This window comes from Oppia nitens, unplaced genomic scaffold, assembly GCF_028296485.1.
Source record: "Oppia nitens isolate AA-2021 unplaced genomic scaffold, nextdenovo-longstitch-racon4-pilon3 scaffold35_pilon_pilon_pilon, whole genome shotgun sequence".
Taxonomy (NCBI): Eukaryota; Metazoa; Arthropoda; class Arachnida; order Sarcoptiformes; family Oppiidae; genus Oppia; species Oppia nitens.
In genome coordinates, this window is record NW_026533216.1 from 342501 (window position 1) to 368130 (window position 25630).

The window sequence follows — 25630 nt, forward strand, 5'->3', positions numbered from 1 at the left end:
ATAATTGTTATAGTTTTTTGTTTTATGATCGCCCAAAACATTTATATATTCAATATATATAATATAAATATCGATGCAAATAAACTATATGTACACATATAATACACTGGCAGCACATCCCAACAAAAAAAGTGTTATTATTTTTGTTGATGGTGGTGGTAGTGGTAGTGGTGAGGAACTGTAGTCTCTAAGTGTAGTGTACAAGAAGTTATACCCCCTCAAAAAAAAGTGATGATAATATACTGTAAACACTTTGTGCAGCACTTTATATATACTGTATATATATTGCACAGGCATTTCATTAATATTATATATCTATACATCCAGTGAGTGAGTTGTGTGAGCCCAGTCTCTCTCTCTCTCTCTCTCTCTCTCTCTCTCTCTCACTCTCTCACTCACTMACTCACTCATACATCTCACTCACTCCCTAACTTATACATGCAAATTGACTTTATATGTATAATAGTTGCACTATTGCTATGACTTTATGGATATTATTATCAGTGGATTTGAGGAACTCACTGATGAGAGAGCAGCCGCTAGTCGTGCGGCCAATAGCTGTGTGCTTGGATCAGCTCCACCTCCCAGTCAAGTGATACCTTCAACAACAAAAATATATGTGTGAGAAGACTCTCACACCACTCATATATATATACACATACAGTATATAYATATATATACATACATACAGTACATACATAGGATCATAAATGCATTGGCAATACTAATAATAATTGTCCGACACTTTGGTATGTGTGAAGTGTATGTGTGTGTATAGAGAAAGAGAGAGAGAGAGAGAGTCCAGAAAAGTTAATGAATGGTATATACGGTATAAATATAAGTACAAACCACTGGTCCCTAACCTACTGTGCTTTTTTTGTTTGGTACCCATTGGAGACCCATTTAATTAAGTTTTTCTGTCTCTCTGTGTATGTGTTTGTTTAGAAGTGCACCGATAAGTGTTGACAATAAAAAAACTTTTTTATTTGACTAACAAAAAAAGTTTAGTTTAATTGTTGGGTTATCCTAACCTAACTGTCCATCCATTCATCATCCGATGTGGTCATCAACATCATCACCGACGATGACTGCATCCAACTATTTTTCTATCGATCGCCTGCTGGCGTCTAACGACAAGACAGCCAATGGTGGCATCGGTGGCGGCGTCGGCGGAGGCGGTRRTGGTGGTGTGGCCAGTCTCGTAGCCGCTCACGACCGATACAATCATCACATTGCGGCCAATTATCCGCAATTGTTTTCGTCGTCGTCGGCATCGTCCACACCGTGCGGTGCTATGCCTTCAAGCGATCTATTGTTTCACAATGTTTTTCAAACAAACGGCAACAACGGCTTGTCGTCGGCCAAATCGATGCCGGCTTTCGACAGCGCCGCCGCCGTCGCCGCTGCCGGACTCTATGGCCAACCGGCCTGTCATACGCCAGATATGTTGCCGTTTTGGCTGTTTTTACCACAATATCTATCAATGCAACGATCTCTGGGCCTCTGGTCGCCGCCCCGTTCGCCCGATTCAAGCGGCGAAACGGTAGCTTCGGGTATGATATCAAACCAATCAGTTATTTTTTTATTTATAGGCATTAATATTATATAACTATATATTATTTATATGATATACTAATTAAGTAGACTGTGCTTTAAGAAAAACCTCATTACATTACACCCTAACCTTACATTTTTCACAAATATGATTATCATATTATCATTATTAGTAATTTTATAATAATTATTATAATACTAATAATTAGCATCATTACAACTATTAATAATTTTGTGTTTTGGAAATTTGTATTATATTTATAAATTATAAATATTATAGATAATTTTTTTTATACACGTTGTAATTTACAGTATATATTAATTTGTGTGTGTGTGTGTGTGTGTGTGTATGTATGTGTGTGTGTGTATGTATGTGTGTGTGTGTTTTTATCATAGCATTAATAAAATTTACAATAAATAAAAATAAAAATTATAATCATTAACAACAAATTTTTTATAACAAAGTGCTAATTATAGTGTGATAATAGTGTGAAATAATAATAAAAAATAAATAAATAGTATATTATATCTTTTTAAAATAAATTTTTTAATCATAATAATAATAAATAATAATAATAAAAAAATAGTGACAATAGTTAGTTAATGTATAATTATAGCTATTATTCGATGCCCTGAAACATCAATTTTATTGTTGTTTTTAAATTAAATTATTATGAAAATGTATAAAAAAAATTTAATTTTTATTAATTGAATTATTACATAATTATTTGTGACTWTAGATAAAAAACATAATAATAATAATAATAAATTATGTTTTTTATGTTACTTTTTAGTTGATGGCAAATATCACGAGTGTTTATAATAGTGATAATATTTAATAATAATAATAAAAACTAAAAAATAAATTGTATTTAGTATAAATAATTCATAATTTATATAATTCAATGATATAATATTGTATTTAATATAATTTAACTGCTATTATAACCAATTGATATTAATTGTAAACTATATTTACAATCAAAAAATTATTATTATTTTTTATTAATATGATTAATAAAATTAATTATCTTCTATTATATTTTTTATAATACAATCTAATACAATATATATTTATTAAATTATATTAAAAATCACGATTTATTTAGAAACCTCAACAAAAAAATAATAAATAAAAATAATAATAATTTACAAATCAGTCCAAGTTTTTTGGTTTTATAATAATAATAATAATTTTATTTAGCTTAAATGCAATGTTATACATAACAAGTTGTATACAATATTACAAAAAGTCATTAATATATTTAATAAAATTACAGTATTTTTCTTCATTTCTTATATACAATGGTAATGAATTAAATAGGTTTATACAATAATTAATATAATTTTTATCAAATAAATCAATCCTTTTAAATGTTTTTTTAATAAATAAACCATTTCTAGATGTTTTATAAAATTCAAACAAATAAAACCAATTATTAGGTACAGTATTATTACATGTTTTTATTTTGAAAATAAGTTTCAACGCTTTTAATTTTCTTCTTTTTTCTAATGTAATTAAATTCAAATATTTTAATCTATTAATATAACTTATGTCTAATTTTCCTAAATTGTTATTTTGTTATAACTTTTTGGATTTTTTCAATTTTATGTGATTGAGTTAAAAGGAGTAAAGCATGAATTTGAATAGTTTAAAATCGGTAAAACATAGGTTTTATACAATTGCAAAAATATTTTACTGTCAATATTTTTACATAAAAATTTTAAAAAATTAAATTTAGAAATAGCTTTACTATAGATTTCATTACAATGTATATTAAATGACATTTTATTATCATAAGTCAATCCTAAATGTTTATGTTGATTGACTGATTCAATAATTGTATTATTTATTTTATATTTTGATAAATCTACAGATTTTAATGTAACTCTTAAATGTTTTGTTTTATTTTCATTTAATTTTAAACCTTTAATATTACAATAATTTTGAAAATTATTTATATTTGTTTGTAAGTTAATAATATCATTGTATGATTGTTATGTATAAATATTATTGTATGATTGTTTGTTTTGTTTTGTTTTATTTGAGATGCAATTTATGATTTTATTTTAAATATTAAAGGTGTAGAAAATTTTTAATAATTATAATAATATACTTCTAATAATAATAAGGTTTTTTGGAAAAAATAACAAAATTAATTATAATTTGAAAATATTTTTAAAAAATACTTCCAATAAAATAACAATTTATTTTGTTAGTTATCATATTATTATTATTATTATCTCATATAATACACTACATTGTATTTATTAAATTATAATTATTATTAACTATGATTTAAGATACAGATTGAATTTTGTAAAATTATTTATTTATTTTATTTTTTTAGTTGAAACTAACTAATAATTAATACTAAAATATTAATTATTAAAAAACATATGTTAAATATTAGTAAAAACTAATATTCATATATATAAACAAAAATTAAATTTCAAAACAAAAATTCTGTACTAAATCTATATATATATATAAAATCATAATTTTTATTTCATTTAAAATCAAATGAGATAATTATGTTACTCTTCCCCCCCAATCCCTCCCTTCCCCTTTAGTTAGTCATCATAGGGTTAACTATGCAGCTAATTAATTGATGATAATAATGATGATAATTAAATTCAATAATAATAATAATAATAATAATAACAACAATAATTGATTGCAACAAAAATTAGGGCTAATTTATAGGCTAATGTTTCGCTTAATTAATCATTAAAACTGTGATGACTGTATGTATAATACTGTATATAATACTATTGTTTATGCAATGCTTATTCAATGATATGATATTAGTAGACATCCTTTCCAAACAATGAGACATTTCCTCTCAAATATATATATATATATAATTTTTATGGCATCGCATAACATAATTATATTTATATACAGTATATTATATATCACTGTTTTAAAAAATAAAAATAAATAAAAATTATTATTTCAACCGATTAGCTGTCATTCAATGAATATTTATCTTTATATATCATTCACATTATTATTATTATTATATTACAACAACTTGTATTGCATTTATACTTGTATTACTTGTATATATATATATATATATATATATATATATATATATATATATATATATATATATATACAGTAAAAGGCCTCTCAATTAAGTTAAGTGACTCTGAATTATAACACATAAGTGTCGGATGTTTTTTTTGTTTTGTTTTTAGAGGCACTATATATATATATATATATATATAGATATATAAATATCTATCACTTTTAACACAATATATTTATGTATTTATATAGTATATTATAATATCAATACTTGAAAGATAAATTTCATTGATAGTATATATATATATATATATATAAGTATACAAATAATATTATAGCTAAACTACAGTACAGTATAGTAATAATAAGTGTTTTGGCAATAATTGTGATAAAAATACATACATTTTGTCGGGACATTAAGTTTATGTTAAGAAACATTATTTTTTTTTATTTGTATTTATATTGGAGACTATATTTTTATGATATTTATTATAGTTATAAAAGGGTTTTTATGCTGGGTAAATTATTATTGGGCAAATATTATAAATTAATAAAAAAAACAATAATTTGGTAATGTGTAATATGTATATATATATATACAATACAAACATTGTTAGGAAAATATATATATATATATATTATAATTTACTAATAAAGTCCAATAACTTATTGCCAATAAATTATATATTGTTAGCAATTAAATGTTAATTATCAATAATTTCAAAAGTTATTTAATAGTCAACAACAAAAATCTTAAGTGCATTCAAAGTGTAGAGATTATATTTATAATTATAATAATAATATATGAGAAAAAATAATAATATATATATAAATTGTTAGTAATTTTCACTTAAAATGGTTAACATCTGATAAAAATAAAAGTGTTTTTATTTTTTTTTGGTTGTTTGTGAGGATAAGATATCAACCATCAAAAAAAAATTAAGTTCACATATAATTATAACTCATTAGTGATATATATATACTGTATATATATATATATCGTACACATAAAACACTTTATAACACATTTAGAGAGAGAGAGAGAGAGAGAGAGAGAGAAAATCATTATTTATATGATAATAATAATAATAATTATATGATTAACCGACACAACAGAGAGTTTCTAATTATTGTTATTATTATTATTATTATTATTATTTTAGTTTTTTTTCTTTAAGTCACATCCGTTGCCATTAAAAAAAATAAATGTCTTCAAAGTGTTTGGGATGTGTTAACAATGTGTTGTGTTTGTGTGAAAGTAAGAGAGAGAGAGAGAGAGAGAGAGAAAAGATGATTCACTCTTTAAATATATGTTTTTTAAGTGTCGGATAAAGTCTACAGAGAGAGAGAGAGAGAGAGAGAGAGAGAGAGAGAGAAAGGAGAGAAAGTGATATAAAAATGATCACTAATTGATGCAAATGTTTGTCTATAAGGAGAGGCCTTATATTTGTTATGTTTCTGTCGGCGTCTCTCCAATAATATATATATATATATATATAAATAAATATTCAGTAAATAATCAGCAAATTTAGTGGCAATTATTATAATCAGTGCACACGAGGAGAGAGAGAGAGAGAAACAAAAAGTCAAATAATAGTGCGGTTTATTTGCTTACAAATACTATAGTATATATATGTCTCGGCATTTCCTCAATTATCGGCCGACTAAACGATTTACTAACTTATCGTAACGTTTAAAATATATGACTCGATATAGTGGTGAGAGAGAGAGAGAGAGAGAGAGAGAGGAAAGGGAGCTCCGAAAAAACTGTTTGTAATTATGTACTGTATATATATCTCTCTTTTGTTAACCGATTGATGGTTAGTTAGTTAATGTATAGGACCTTCAAAAAAATTGATTGCCAGTCCTTTTAAATTAGTCTCTCAAATATTTATATGTATATATCGTTTACTTCTCACCTTTCAAATATAAATTATATATACACACAGTATAATACAGTATCACTGTATATGAAAGCTGTCTGTCCATTGCTCTCTCTCTCTCTCTCTCTCTCTCTCTATCTCTCTCTCTCTTTCAAACTTATCCTCCCTTTCCCTTACAGTGTGTGAAAGTGTTGTTGCATTTGTTGTTGTTATTTATAATTTTACATATATTATTCCCCATTGAATGTATGCACATCTGACACACACTTTATATATAATACAGTATATATACAGACTTAACTGATTATCACTTTTTAAAAAACACAAATACACCTCATTATAAAAATACAAGCGATAGAGGGGGAAGGCAGGCAGGGAACGCCTATTTTGTACAGAAAAATTAAAAAACATACATTCCTATCGGGTGAATATAACAACAACAACAAAAATTGGTAGCCTTTTATATATATTGATATATATCACTACACGCTTAGTATTAACCAAAAAATATAATAAAAAATAAACTAAAAGTTAATAACAATTTTTTTATTTGACACTAATTTTTTTTTTGAAATACCATTTCTCTCGCACACATACATACATACCGACCGACTGACTGACAGGTCTATTAAATAGGGAATTCATTGGCAGTAAAAGTCAGCGGGACTTCATTACCAGTAATAATAGTAGTAGGGCTGAGCTACTACACCATCATAACCAGCAGCAGCAGCACAGGGATCATCTGCGCTACATTCGCGAAGAACCGGACAGCAGTTCCAGTCGGGACGGTTCGCGGTCGTCGACACCGCAAACAACTGATGCCGACAAATACACACCGCCGCCCCCGCCGCTCATTATCGGCGCCGCCACAGCTAGTCTTAACACTGATGATAAGTTATCGCCGCCGGCGGCCATTATCGGTGGTGGTATTACCACTGACCACCAGAGAAGCCAATCGCGTATATCATCGGCATCGCAGTCGCCGACTAACCACAACGGCGACGATGACGATGATGACGACCAGCTGATGGACGACAATGACGACGATTGTACTAAAACTTCATCGACGGCGGCCACCACTGGCGACAAATCGGATCCGAACAGTGCGGCAAACAATCGCCGCCGGCGGACATCATTTTCGTCCGAACAGTTGCTGGAATTGGAGCGGGAGTTTCATTTGAAAAAATATCTGAGCCTAACTGAGCGGGCACAGTTAGCCCATACACTAGCCCTATCCGAGTCACAGATAAAGATATGGTTTCAGAATAGACGAGCAAAATGGAAACGTGTCAAAGGTCAGCGAGTTGTCGGTGCCATCGGCGGTAATGGCGGCGGTCACGGAGGGGGCGGCGGCAGCGGCAATGGTGGAGCGCCCGGCCATAAGATACATGTGCCCATACCGGTCCATGTGGACAGAGTCAAGATCAGGAGCCAACAGCAACAGCTGGAAAAAAGGTTTGGTTTTTTTAAAAGTTTTGATAAGTTTTTTAATATTAATGTTTTTTTAGTTATTATAATCTTTTAAAAAAAAGTTATTAGTTTATTAATATGATGTTTGAATTATTATTTTTTTAATAGTTATTTTGTTTTGATAATTAATTTTATTTATGTTTGTTTGTTTGCTTGTTAAGCGCGCTGTTTATTAGTTTTATTTGCATTTAGTTAGTTATTTTTTTTATTTAATTTATAATATGATAATTATTATATAATGGAAAATTAAATATATAATCAATTTTCTTATAGTATAGTATTTATTTTAATGTAGTGTTATTATGGGGTAACAAAAAAAATTATTTTTATATATAATTATTTACATATAGATTGAAAATTGTTATTTTTTTTCTTATATTTATAACTTATTTTATTATTATTATGTTTGCTAACAATCTGTATGTGCATATAGTAATCGTTTAGTATTATTATTATTTATTATTATTTTTAATTTTCAATTGTAAATTGATTTAATTGAATATTATTTAAATAAATTTGTATGTGTTTTGACTGTAAAAAATATTAGACACACATTCAAAAATAATAATAAATAATAATTTAAATAATAATGGATTAACAAAATAATAATAATAATAAAAATATATCCCATTAAGCGATCTATTATCTTAATGAATATTGGCTATGAATACTATAGTATATATATATATTGTTATATAAAGTTTTTTTTTAATTTAATTAGTTTTTGTTTTTTTTGGGTTGTTTTGTGCGATTATTTTGTAGTTAACTTTTTTTTGTTGTTGTGTTCAAAAAATTTTCAAATAAAAAAAATTATATAATAAATCACATTTTTTGTTGTTGGCTTATATTTAACACACAATTAGCTATTTAAAAGCCATTAATGACCAACAAATTTATATACTGTATATATACCGGTATATATATATATATATATATTTGTGTGTAATATTATTGTATTAATAATAAGTGTAGTGATAATAATCAACTATTTATTTTTTTATCTCTCTCTCTCTCTCTCTCTCTCTCTCTCTCTCTCTCTTTCTCTCATTCGTGTTAATAATGTGTTTTGAGTGAACAAAAAACAATTAAAATTACATTTTATCACAACTAGAAATCTTTGCACAAATGTTTTGAACATAAAAAACTAGGAGAGAGAGAGAGAGAGAGAGAGAGAGATCTAAATGGGATACAAATTATACATGAATTAGAGTATAGTTTTTTTAGATACAAACTAAAAAAAAATTATTCATTCATTAAGAAAAAAAACTATTTACAAAAAAAAACTTTTTGTTTTCTATAAATCAAAAAAAAATTAATATAAGATTTCTAGACATATATTTTTTTCCGCACTAAAACAAATGTTTCCCTAAATATTCAATATATATATATATATATATATGTATATAGAGTTTAGTTAAATAAATATTTATTTATATTTAGATGAGGGAAACAATAATAATAATAATAATATAAAAAAAAGTTGCAATAAATGCCAAAATAAATTAGCTGTTTAGCAAATTATAACACATATTGAATGAGTGAAAAAATTAAAGTATTTAAATAACACAAACAAACAAAAAAACTAAAAGTAAAACAAAAAACACAATTTATATATATTTAAAATAAATTTTTTTAATATATAATTATAATAAACGTATTATTTATTTTTAAATAAAAAAGTTTTGTTTGGCATTTATTTAAACTGATGTACAATAAAAATAATAAGTATTTATAATAATAATAATAATAATACTGTAATAATAACTATAGTTAGCACCAGTTGTATTATACAATAAATATTATTTCACACATTTGTTATTTGTGTGTGTATGTATGTATGTGTGTTTATGCATGTATGTGTGTTTATGCATGCATGTATGTGTGTGTGTGTGTGTGTGTGTGTGTGTGTGTTTGTATGCATTTAAAACAAAAATGTTTTACCGGTAAAAGAAACAAAAAAAAAATAATATATTTTTTTATTTATTTTTTTCGTTGCATTTTTACTAATGATTGCCTTTAAGATTATGATCTTTTTAAACACAACATAACATAACATAATAATAACAACAACAACAACGGCTAATACACTCATTCATTGGGTACCGAAAAAAAACTAACACAAGTTTTTTTGTGTAATAATAATAATATTGTCTGCAATGTGTATAATATTATATAATATATTTAAGTTATGTATAGTAATAACTGATTTAAAATAAAACTGAATTTTTAATCTCTCTCTCTCTCTCTCTCTCTCTCTCTTTGCTCACTCATTGAATGCATTTTAATAATAAATAGCACTTTGAGGTTAACACTGCAGGTGTGAAGTTTTATATATATATATACCATCTAATGATATGATGATATGTATTCAACTTTTTATGTATTTTTTAAAAATTGTTTTTTTTTCTAAACACACATATATTATAGTGTATGAAAAAAAACTGTTGCCTTTCGGTGAGTCTTTAGTGAGCCATTATATATCATATACTGTATATATATATATATATATTCAGGTATATTATATAATACTATATGAAAATTATGAAAACATGTTTTTTTCTCGTTGCTAATCAATGTTTGATAGTTTAGTTAGTTTAGTTAGTTAGCCATCGGTTATATTGTAATGCATTTGTTTTATCCTATCATCTATAATAGTTGCCAACATAGACATAGACACATAGACACACACACACACACACACACACACACACACACACACACCAAACACGCCCTCAAATATTTGCATTTCAATTAACACTAACCGTCTAATTGTTAAAACAATTTGTGTGTTGCCTTTTACTACAGTATATAATAGTATAATGTATTTTAATAATAGTATAGTATAGACATGATTATCTCTATTGAGTATTATTATTATTAATTAATAGTATTATTATTTAAAAAAAAACTATAATAGGCATTGTGTTATCAATAACATACTTATGATAAAAATTATTATTAGTTTTTTTCAATCAAATAATTAATATATAAATTTATATATATTTATAAATGTATAGTCATAATGTTATCATCAATTAAGCTAAATAAATATTGTTTTTAATCAATTATCCATGAATCATATATATATAATTTTATTGATAAAATTACTTATAAATTATTATTATTATTATTTTAGATAAATTTTTATTAAATGTTAAATTATCACAGTTTCTCTGTGAGTATGTGTGTGAAAATTATAGCAAAATTTAATTAATTAATTTAAAAAAAAATATTATCGTATATATAAACAAAACAACAACAAAAATTTCAATTATATAATATATATCTTTTTAAAATTAATTTATAAAAAATTAAATAATAATTATTATAATCTAAATTACATATAAATTGCATGCTAAATACCCAATTTATTATTATTATTATTATTGATATTGAAAAAAAGCAAACACACGTAAAATAAATGACTGATTTGATGGCATCAATCAAATTATATTATATACAGTATATACCGGTATATATAGATATATATTATACAGTATATTAACATATAAATAATAAACAAAAAATAAACATCAATTTAAAAAGCTTTTACATTAATTTTTATTTAAAAAATTATTTCTTTATGTCAATAATATGTGAGAAAATAAAATCAATTTTCAATTAAATTTAAACGTTTTTTTGTGGTGTTGTTGTTGTTTTATTTGATGGTTTTACATATATTACATATATATATATAAATTTTCAATTTAATAAGTGGGTGTTTATTGTATTAATATTAAAATATTTATATAATATTTATATTATAATAATAATAATAATCAATTTATTTTGACTAAAATATTGGGAGTTTACAAAAATTGTCAGTTATTTAGTTACACTGACTGTACAGTATATACTGTATATATAAAATAAATTATTATTTTTTTCCACAAAATTAAATATACATTAAGTTTATATATTTTGTTAATAAATTTAAATGTTATTATTTTTAATATTATGATAACCAGTTATTTTTCATATATTAGTACATAAAATAGATTTATATACCCCTAAAAAATATATATACAGTATATAAAATATTTTAAGTGATTGTTAGCATACACACACACACACACACACACACACACACACACACACACACATAATAACAAAATTTTTATAAAATATTATACAAAAAAATATATAATAGTTTATTATATTACTTCATAGCCTTAAAGCAAAATTTATTACTAAACAGTACTATAGTATAATTATTTAATTTTAACATTATAATAAAATTAAATTACATTAAATATCTATACTATAGTACAGTGTATATATATATATGATATTATAATCGCAAAAATTAAACGTATGTTAATTATTTAGCTTAAAATTTATAATTAAAACAAAAAACAAAAAAGTTTTGATTGCTATTAAAAAATCATGCAAACACTATACATATATATACTGTAATACTAATAATAATAATGATAATATGATGATAATGTAATTATTTATTTATTTATTTTTCACATTTTATTTATATAAAAAAACTAAATAAATTTGTTTTTTTGGACCCAAACTTCTACATCACGAGATAATTAGCAAAATTTAATAAATCATTTAATTGATAGCTTTTTAATTAATGAAACAAAAATTCAAATTTAGTTTTTTTTATAATCACACATACAGAAAAAAAAATTATTATTAAATTTTTCTGTATGTATTTTTGAGCTATAATTTACTAAATAATAATTATTATTATTATTGTTTAATTATTTTTTATTTATAATGTCAATATATTAGTTAGTTAGTTAACTATTGATTTATTGCATTTATATATATAGAAAACATAAATAAAATAAAATAAAAATATATATATAATTTCGATTAATTAAACAAACAAATAAAACAACAATTAAAACAAATATCAAAGTAAATATTTTGAAAAAGTGTTTAATTTTATTTTTATTTTATTTTTAAAAACACCATAAATTTGTATAAAATTTATAGCATTTTATATTATTGGATAAAATTTATATTAAAAAAATTTTAATTGCATTTATTTTAAACATAAACATTTCACCGGCAACTTAATAAATAAGTAAATAAATATAAATAAATTGTCAATAAAAAGTGTTGCAATTATTCAATAGATAATTAGGTAGATTTTAATCACTTTTTTTGTATCATTAAAACTCAGTAATATATATATATATATAAGAAAATTTAAAAGCAATCAATTTTTTAAAAATTTAATTTAATTTAATGTCTAATCTATATAAACATCACAATTAAAAAAAATTGTTGTTTTGTTTTGATAATATTAATATTATTTAATTGGGAGGGAAAATGTTGTTTTTTTTAAAAATATAAATTTTGTTTAATAAGTAATGTGCATAAAAATTAATAGATATACTATAAATTAGAAAAATGATTAAATCAAATATAAATATTAATATATATCATAACAACAAAACCAAAAAAAACAATTTAATTATTTGTTTCTATTGATTATTATATATATCAATGTAATTATTAACAGATAACACACCCGAAATAAAAACCAATTACACTATAATTTAATATATCTAATAATTTGTCAAACATCTAATGATAATATCTATTAATTTATAATTTCGTAGACAATAAATATAAATTGTTGTATTTTTGTTGTTGATATGATTGATTGATTGATTGATTAACAACCAAAAAAAACTAAAACAAACAAACAATAGTGAATTATTTTGGTGTGTATTATATTACTTACGGTATATAATAAAAATTTCTATTATCTTATAATAGATAATATATATATATAATAATAATTGTGTTATTTCCTAATGAAAATGATCTGAATTTTATATTCACAATTTCAATTCAATTAAATTAAATCACCAAAAAATATATATTAAATTATATATAGATTTTTTCTTTCTCGTAACTTTTACTGTATATATATATATATATAGATAATATTATTATACATAGTAATAATTGACACTGGTGGGCGGCATATGATTATAAGCACACACACACACACACACACACACACACACACACTGTCGATAAATGATTATAAAAGGGCTGTGCGCTCATACATACATACATACCAGTGATATATATTATACAGTATATACAGACACGAGAGCTGACAAAAATTGTGTGCTTTTAATACCCGACTTATTTATTATATATATATATATGATATAATATTATTTAATTCAGATTTATTTGTTTAGTTTATTGTTGTAGCACTTTATTCAATTGATTTGCACCAATGATTTTAATACTAATACACATATATATATATATATACTGTAGATATACAGTAAAAATAACCGATTTATATAAATTTTTCCGTTTCTCATGTGAGCGGGTTATCCGCCTATTTTGTTGAGGAGAGGAGGGGGAGGCTGTATGGGTCAGTCAATTAGATGACTAACTATTGGTGTCACAAAAAAAATTATATTATAGATTATGTATAACTTATACAATGTATAATAGTAGTAATAATAATAACGATATGACTTAGATTTATATTGTTGTTAAATATTTAATATTACTTATACACACACACTAAATACTATAATATATTATTGTTTTATACTGTATATAATTTACAAAAATTTATTTTAATAATATAATCTATAGAAAAATTTTTAGATCATATCCTATAAATATATATGTGTGTATGTGTATAACTAATGGGATTATTATTATTATTAGTATTATAGCAAATAACTTATTATTAGTTGTATATTTAAAATTTAAATTACAATTGTATTTATTAATATTAATCTTATTGTATATTTGTTTTAATAAATATATTTAACAATATATAAATCTAAAATAACATTTTTTTTAAAAATTAGTATAAAAAATTTTTAAGTAATTTTGTTGTTATTTTTTTAGTTAACTTAACAAAAAATAAATAAATATAATTAAAAAATTTATATTTATAATATATTTTTTGATGTTTTTTTAAAAGATGGTTTGTTTTAAACAAACAAAAAAATAAATATAATTACATTTCTAATTTCTAACAAAAATATTAATTAATTTTCTATAATATAGTTTTGTTTTGCTGTATAATATTTGAATACTAATATATTATTTGTAAAATTGATAATTGAAATTTGAAAAAAAAACATTTTTCAAAAATAAAAAAAAATCTTATTGTATTCGCTTTGTATAATTGATGGCAATAACTGCCTATTATTAGTAGTATTATTATTATTATTAAATAAGTGCTAATATTGTATTAATAGGAGTGCAGATAACAAGAGGAGGGGAAAAATCGGATAATTAAATGTTGAAAACACCGATGAATTAGTAGTAGTAGTGATTGGGAGGAAAGTCATGTTTGATATATAAAAAAAAAAGTTAATTGAATATTGAGTTTTACGCTTTCAAATAATAATAATACAAAAAAAACGTAACGCCAGACACATGTGTGGTGTGCTGTGTATTGATGTATGTATGGGTACGGCATATGAATCGGGTATTATCATTGATATTACTATTAATAGTGTAACTAAATTAGTTATATTTTGTTTTTATTACTCTCTCTCTCTTTGGAAGATATATTGTATTCAATTCAAACATTCAATTAGATAAGCAAATGGTTGGCTAAATGGTGTTAACAAGAGTGCACTGACTCTACTGTATGCCATACATACACACACACCAGTGTAATAGCGTCCGGTGTTTAGGAGGCGAGTAATTAAATTATAGATGCATTTTGAGGAGTGAGATAATGGTGAGAGAGAGAGAGAGAGAGAGAGAGAGAGAGAGAGAGAGAGAGAGAGAGAGAGAGAGAGAGAGAGAGAGAGAGAGAGAGAGAGAGAGAGAGAGAGAGAGGGAGATAGAGAAGGCCTATGTGTGATCAATGAGCCGGTGATCATCCAAAAAGATACAGTGATTATTTCTGGTATGATTACAATCCCAATATGATTAGTTAGATATAAATGGATAGATAGTACAGATATATTCAATAGTACAGTGCATTCAATTAAAAATTATAAACATACATAAGCTCAAGCAAACACATTTGGCGTACACACACACACACACACACACACACACACACACACACACACACACACACACAGGGATCTCAGTTATTATTAAATAATAAGCCTCTTTTCTCCCTAATGGGCATCACTACTACTACTACTACTACTACTATAACTACGGGCCTAACCTACCGGAGTCGTGATGCATAAATGTGCTCGCTTAATTTTGTTTAGTCAAAAAAAAGTTTAGCACCACGTTTTCTCTATATGTACCGATGCAACAATTTTTAACCCCCCCCTTTCCCGGTCACTTCCCCCAATCATTTCAACATTCAAACAGTTTTTTTTGACTGTGTGTTGTTCAATAAGTCGTGTCTTATAATTGTCCAGAAAAATACTGTATATATATATATAAAATCCCGATTTTTGTTAATATTATAATAATACCTATAGTTATAACTTATAACACTCTCTACTATTACTACTACTACTACTACTACTACTACTACTACTACTACTACTACTACTACTAGAGTAATGTTAAGCATTATAGTTATACAGATAGTTAGCATTTTATGTATGGTAACTGCCATTTAGCAGTTGTTAATCTATCTATACAATAGATTTTTAAAAATGTACAGCACTTTTACTATACTATGTGTTATTATTATTATTATTATTATCTTTACTTATATATATATATATCTGGAAAGCCGATTATAGGCTATCAATGGCATCAATGGCCTGTCACTCATATGGTAGCATATACTACTTCTGATGGTGACATGTGCCAGTGCTAACTGCCAGCCCTGTCCATGTCCTCTCTAATGCTAGTTAAAGGGAAATCTTTGCTAACTATGTGTTGTTTAGGGGACCCATCAAATCACTGACAATCACACACACACACACACACACACACTGATAGTTTGAGTCAGTCCTCCTTAAAAAAAAAACTTATACCCGTTTCCCTTGGAATACCGATAATCATATCCGACACTTACACACATACAGTGAATGTTGTTGTCGGCATTGGGTTAGTGTCACACAACTACTATAAAATTATATGTATTTTTTTCGAGAGAGAGAGATAGGGAACCGGTATTTAATTGTAGGACTTCTCTCACTACTCACTATATATATATCTCCTCCCGATTTTATCACAAATAAGTATTTTTTGTTATAATACTCTACTATGATAGTCACAAACACAACGACACACACACACACACACACACACACACACACACACATACATACATACAACTACACCAACAATACACACACACAAAAAACTAGTCACCCGTATTGTCAATTAAATCCCTATTTGTCTTCACCCGGGTAAATGTCACTCAAATCAGTTTTTAATGTTATATATAATTTTTTTGTATGTATGTATGTGTGTGTGTGTGTGTAGTTAAACGATATTATATTATTGTTATTACAATATTATTATTATTATTGTTGGGGCCCCCTCCCTATTATCTAGTTTAACAATCACCAAATAATATATATATATAAATTTTATAATAATAATAGTTAGGAGATTAGCTAGAGTTAAAGGGATTGTGTTATTGAACAGTAGTGTACTACTGTATGGTGTGTGGTGTTTAAGGACAGTTGGTTGGCATTTGACATGCACTGTATGTGTTAGAGGAGATAAGGGGGGGGGGTTGTCAGTCATGATATCAGGCCCTTAAACTGTATATTGAAAACGGCATTTGACTTTTTCCCACAAAAACTAATATCACTGGTTATTAGGTATCCGATCGGTATTATAATAATATTAATATTATTAACAATACAATAGCGAGAGAGAGAGAGAGAGAGAGAGAGAGAGAGAGAGAGAGATTGTTGGACAGACATATGAAAGGCATGATTTGATTTTTTGATCCCTATATATATAAACTGTATGTTATGTGTGTGTGTGTGTGTGTGTGTGTGTGTGTGTGTGTGTGTGTGTGTGTGTGTGTGTGTGTACTGTATGTATAGTATACACAAAAATTTTTGTCAATGAATTGACAGTTGAATAGTAGGCAAATATTTTTGTGGCCACTTATACTCTCAGTATTCAATAATCTATACATACAGTTCAAACACACACACACACACACACACACACACACACACACACACACACACACACACACACACACAGTAGACACTATCTACCGGTTCCCTTATTATCATTATTATTAATATTTTCAATACGTTGTGTACCCTCCGATTTATTAATAATGGGCGGTTTGGCAATTGGTTTTCAATTGACAATGTGTTTAAACATGTTTTTTTGGTTGAAAAAATCAAACATTTAACCGTATTTTATTTGTTATACATTTTTTTCATATATATATATAATTGGTTTTTTCATGTATTTGCTTATCGTTTATATATATCGTGCTCTCTCTCTCTCTCTCTCTCTCTCTCTCTCTCTCTCTCTCTCTCTCTTTCTTTCTTTCTTTCTAAACAAATTATAAGTCAAATTTGTTTGATACACATTTGACAGCCGTATATGTGTGATGGACATACAAATATCTATTAAATATAAATCAATTTTTTTTAATAATATTGTTGTTGTACATATATAGTTTCACTGTTTTACGATAAAAAAATAAAACACAATTTTGTTTGGGGTTATCCAAAAATATGCTTATGTATGCTGATAAAATGTATATTAAATATAACTATTTATATATAATATTTGGTATATAAGCATAACAAATTGATTTACATATTTTTTGGGGGTGCACAATAATTTAGCATATATATATATATATATATATATATATATATATATATATATGATATATATAAACAATATATATTTATATATAAATCTTAATTAATAATTATATAAAAAAAATTGTTTCAAACAAAATTTCCTATTTTTTCTAATAGTTTATTCAACAACAAAATTATCAGATACTTAAGCTAAACGGGTGTTAAAATTGTGGTTAACATTTAATTGTTGGGCACCAAAAAAAATAAAATAAATTATAGCCTAAAGTGTCGAAAATATTTTATTTTATGGTTGTATACAATATATGATTTATGTATTGGCAAAATATTTTTTTTTAGTTGTTAATATAAATTAGTTTCTCAGCTAATAATAAAAAAAAATTAATACAAGTATTTCAATAATCAAAAATCGATATTATATTATAGAAAACATTTATAAGTTATATACAGTATTAATATAAAAAATTATTTTTTTATTGACATATTATTTAAATTTTTTTTAATATCCATCAATTTTTCATTATTGATTTAAAACATTTTTATTTCTAAAATTAAAAAAAAATTATTATATCATTTTATTATATCAAATAATAAAATCAAAATAATAATATTATTAATAATATTAATACCCCATTGGTAAAATTTTTTTGTAATAAATTGATTGCAATTATTATTATTTTATTATATAAATGTATTGATTCAAGCATTGATGAAACATTTGATTAACTGTTAAAATACAAGCAATATATGATAAAAATAATAATAATAGTAATAATAATCATAATCGTAATCATAAATTAGAAAATTTAAAAATTAAATTAACTATTTTTTTCAAGTCTACACACACCAAATAAAATGTCATATAAATTAAGTTTTAAATTAAAAACTTCAATCACGAAATAGCACTTAAAAAAACTTTTATTAAACACATAAAGTATATTAATATATATACTATATCTACGATACAATATATATATATATATATAAGCGATTACTATAACTGTTACATAACTTGTAAGGATAGTTAAGTAAAAATAAGGTGTGTTCCTCACTACTCACTAAACTATAATATATATCTATATATATATAAACTAAAAATAGGTACCAAACAATTATCAGGTATTAAATTTTTAGTTTATTTTTTTTAATATTATACTTTATATGCCAATGCCCAACTAATAAATTAAAGTTACTGTATATTATGTTATATATATATATATATCATAGGGAGAGCAACGCTTATGTATCTCAACAACAACAACAAAAATGCCGATATATTATAAAATAATAATAATAAATAGGATTTTACACTTAGCTAACAAGCGCGCAAAAAAACATATTTTATATTTATCTCAACAACAAAAAACAATAATAATAATAATAATAATTATATTAAAAATTATTTTTGTTATCTGTGTGATGATGATGATAAAAATCTCTAAATTTTTAAAACTAAATTAAACTAAAAAAAATACTATGTTTTTAAAACTAAAACTAAAATTAAATGTATTATTTTTCTCCAAACAAAAAAAACTTTATTTAATTTTTGTTATTATTATTATAATTATATAGCGCTTCTGCCTCAAGATTTCGACAGTTCATCCAAAGTCCGCTCAACTTAACCGCCAATAGCCTACTGAAACCACTGCCACCACACCATCAGCAGCAGCAGCAGTCGTCACCATCAAATCACCACCAATTGCTAGTGGCCAACAACAGTTCGGGTCAGCCAACTCTACCGATGATGGGACCGACACCGACCATTCATCATCCGCTGAGGCCGTCATCGTTAAGCAGTTTTGTTAAATGGCACACAAGTTTGATGTCAACCAGCAATAGATAATTAARTGTTTGCCCCGAAATAATAATAAAAAAACAATATATACTGTAATAACAACTACAGTATATAGTATGATATTACAAGTATATTATATAATTATTATAAATATATACTGTATATATGACTTTATGATTGTTATAAATTATCTATATATATATATATATATATATATATATAAATGAAAAGCAAATCATTTTTTATTACAACACACACACACACACACACACACACACACACACACACACACAYACACACTAAACAACAATAATATTGAAAACATATATATACAGTACATTATAACATATAAAGCAATTATACTGTATTGTATAGCAACTATTGTATAGTATAGATGATGATTAAAACAATATTAGCATAACTTTTTGTTTTGTTTTATTTTGCAAACCACACCCGCATTATATGCCATTTAATATATATATATATATATATATATTCCGTACAGTATTATTGTTATGTAATATACTGTATATATGTATCGCAAGACATTAAGATAATAATAATAATATACTGTAGTAGTAGTTGTAATAATAATAATAATGTATTGGATATGAAAAATYACAATATATATATACAGTATCTGTATCTATGATTTGCTATTTGTTTCTCTCTCTCCCCCCTATCTTATATTACATGTGCTAATGATAGGGCTTTGATATCATCATATATTTATATATATGTATATAATATAATATATGTTAAGTTTTATTGCTTATGTAGATATTAGAGACCTATTATATATATCGCGTGCCTAACAGACACCTGAACTGATCGATGGAAAGGTGATAATGATTCTCACTTTTTTGTTTGTTTGTTGTTTTATTATTATTATTATTTAACACATCAAACCAACCAAACCAAACCAAATCAAACCAATCATCCAACCATCCAAAGAAATAGGTGATACCCCCCTTAATAATAATACTAGACTATTATATATATATACTGTATATACTTGTACTCAATGCTCATATATATATATATATAAAACAATTTCATATATATAAGTGATATAATGTTTTTTAGATTACAGTATTATTATGATTATTATTGTTTAATAATTTAACGCTTCGGTCGCTTTTGATATCCGATAATAATTTTTTTTAGGATATATATTATATAACAAAATGCTATGTTATTGTGTGTGTGTGTTAGCTATCGCTCTGTTAGATGCCTTTTTGCGAGAACCCTGTGCGCTATCTTTAACACATATTAATATATAAATTATTTAGTGTGTGTGTGTGTGTGTGTGTGTGTGTGTGTGTGTGTGTGTGTGTGTGTGTGTGTGTGTGTATATATATAATAATAAGTATAAGTATAAACACACCAATAAATATTATACAATAAAATAAAACATAACTTATATTACACTATACAAAAAATACTGTATATATTTATTAAGACAATAATTGCACAATTAGTTTGGTTTGTATTTAAGTGTCTCATTTTTTTTGGTTAGGTGCTTACTATAATACTGTATGCATTTCATATCCCTGTCCCCCCGTGCGTCCGGCTATCCCCCACTTAAACCACTACACACACACACACACACACACACACACAACCTGATTGTTAATAATATAAATTTATTAATATAACTATATATATATATATATATATTGAGTGACAACCGTTTAGACCCGTGTGATGTGCCCTTTCTCCCCTCCCAACCCCCCAACAAAACACATGTGCTTACAACATATCAATAGCTTGATAGTACAGTCTCATCATTATCATCAACATCACCATCAGCTGAATGATTGGTAATCAGCGACAGCAGCAGCAGCACTGGTAATAGATATTTGACATTACATACCAACGATGCCCGACACATACACACACTCACACAACATCACCCGATAATATCATATACAAAATAATTTGTGTGTGAATTTTTTTGTTGTTGGGTGTATAGTAATTTACTATTCAAACTGATGGGACGACACACACATACACACACACACACACACACACACATACGTACAGTAAAAAACCATCACCGATGGGCCATATAATAGGCAYCCGTACCCCCCTTCCTTCTACCTAACACCACACATCCCTGTCCCCCCCATCCAATCTCCTGCGCGAAAAAAATGAATCACTCATTAATCAGAAAATAAATGAATCGTTTAAAATTGATTTCCACTCTTAAAATACATACATATATATAAGTGACTCCTAATTTACTGCCACATATTACAGATAGATAGATATGATAGATACCGTTCCTCACGATTGAATGACAACTACGGTACAGTAGTTTTAAAAAATAGTCCCATAAATTGTTTTTTATTCCCAATTTTCTCTTTGATGTGTCTGTCTATCTGTCTCTGTCTGTAAATAGGTTTCAATTTTTTTTACAAAATTAAAAAATTATTATTATTTTGTCTACAAAAAAAGCGCCCATCAATTGATGATAACTTTTAAACTAATATCTATACTGTATATATATATATATATAACTAAAATTTTTTTTGCTGTTAATTACTGTATTTAATTAACTAAAAAGCAAATCATCCGTTGTAAAATATTATTATTATTATTATTATCTATTTAATATCGATATTATTATTATAATAAATTATTATTTAAATAACACACACACGCACACACACATTGTAAACATATGAATTAAATGAATTATAATAAAATGTAAATAAATTATAACTATTTATAAAACTATATTATATTATTAATATTCGCTAAATATACTGTATTTATATTTATTAAAAAAAGTCGGTATTATTTTTTATGAAAGACAAAAAAACAYATAATTATTATATATTATATTTATGTAATCTCAGTATCCAATAATAATAATAATGTTAATAATAATTTTTTTCTCCTAAATAATTGTAAATTTAAGCTATTAATAACTAGAGGTAATAACTCACATGTAATATACATATATTATATATATATATATTAATATTAGATACATAAACGACACGATATTACATAATTTATATATATATATATAAATAATTTGCTGTACATTATTTCTATGTGTATTATCATAAGTAATGTGAGAAAAATTAAAATAAAATAAAATTTGAATTTATTTTTTGTGAAAACATTTTTTTTAAAAWWAATAGTTTATTCCATACAATATATTGTAATAATAATTCAATAGTAATTTATATATATATATTATAATTATATTATATATCATATATAATAACTTATTAATATCCCCATGAAATCTCTCTCTCTCTCTCTCTCTCTCTCTCTCTCTCTCTCTCTCTCTCTCTCTCTCTCTCTCTCTCTCTCTCTCTCTCTCTCTCTCTCTCTAATCAAAATGTGTCGGATATACTGTACTATCGGTGTTTAAAATCAAAGCCGAATAGCATAATAAMAAACAATACAAAAATAGTTTATATATTAAATAATAATATAATTTATTTAAATTACTCAACAAATTATTATTGTTGTTGCAGTTATTATTATAATTCAAAAAAAAACATTTATATATATATATATATATTGAGTATATATTTATCTTTTAAAGGTGATGATCATCAACACCTAAACACATAGGCAGATGTTTTGTTAAATTTTTTTTTTTTTTGGTGTGTTAAGTAAAATGCCATTTATTATTATATGATTATATAAAAATGTATGCCTTGTTTTTGGTTGTTGTTGTTTAATATGGGGGAGGCCTGAAGGGGAGGGGGTTAGGAGAGCACAATTGTCGGGCCGCCAGTATTAAGCATTTACACACCAACAAAAAAATAATTGCAATCAAACATATAATAATAATACAGTAATAATATAGTAATAATAAAAATAATCATTCAATGCATGTATTTTATATCATAACTATAGGAAAGCTATAGTGTGTGTGTGTGTGTGTGTGTGTGTGTGTGTGTGTGTGTGTGTGTGTGTGTGTGTGTGTGTGTGTGTGTGTGTGTGTGTGTGTGTGTTATCATTATATTTGAAAGTAATTTGATATATCCCTTAACATACATTAAAATACATTAAAATAAATTGTTTTTTAGAGAGATGAGAGAGAGAGAGAGAGCAGATTGAGTACAAAATAATTATATTTTTTTTTTAGAAATAATAATAATAAATAAATAAATAAACATAAAAATTTTTGCATAAGTTATTATTACATAATTGTATTAATATTTTTAAATTTTTATTTAATTTTTGTATAATCTCTAACCCTATTTGATCTCTTTTCCGATTTCTATATACACTAAATATCTTATTTATATATAAATATTTATGTCAATTATCAATATTAACTATTTTTTTAATGGCTTATTGTTTATTGTGTGCGATATATATATATATATACGGTATAACTACTAATATTTCAAAAAGATAAACCCGAAAAATGTTGATTTTTTTTGTTGGTTTGTTTATTGTCTCTCAATTACACATAAAATATTTTATGTTTTATTATTAATATTATATTTTTATAAACTAATTATATTGACAGTAATTATAGTACAGTATATATATACATATATAATTGTTATTTAAATATTATATGCAAATATATATTTTGTTAAAAAATATATTTGATATAAAGATATTACTGTATATATGATACAGTATGTAATAAAAAAAACATTTTGTTTTTGTTTTAATCATTTCTAAATATAGTATTCAAACAATATTACTGTTTAAAAGTTATATATATATATAATAAATATATAATATATACAGTATATATGATTCATAACTATGGGGTGTAAAACACATTGTATTGCAAACAAAATTAATCGTAATATTCATAACATTTCTCTACAAAAATTTTTTAAAAGTATTAAACACTTTTTTTATTGATAGCAATATTATATATATATATTATAGTGTATATAAAGTACCAGTAAAACAATAGCATAACAATTTTGTATATTTATATATATAGGTATTTTTATAATAAATGATACGGTAATATGTAAATGTTAATATAGTTTAGTATTATATTATACTGTAGTACAGTATATAATATAATTAACAAACATGTACTGTACTTGAAAAGTTAGTCTATGTGGGCTAACCAACCATTCAACAACAAAAACAATACATACATAAGTTTTTAAAAATAATCCTATTTTTCATATGAAATATACCGAAATATAAATAAAATATTAGATAGTCTACTAACTAACACCACCAC

General features: G+C 24.8%; 1 protein-coding gene across 1 annotated transcript; it reads left to right on the plus strand.

The window, feature by feature from the left end:
• The first annotated feature begins 1057 nt into the window (after positions 1-1057).
• LOC128957031 (barH-like 2 homeobox protein) lies at positions 1058-20484 on the plus strand. Its single transcript, XM_054302746.1, has 3 exons — positions 1058-1553; positions 7098-7929; positions 20214-20484. The coding sequence occupies exons 1-3, from the start codon at positions 1058-1060 to the stop codon at positions 20482-20484; spliced, it is 1599 nt and encodes a 532-aa protein (XP_054158721.1).
• Positions 20485-25630: the final 5146 nt, after the last annotated feature.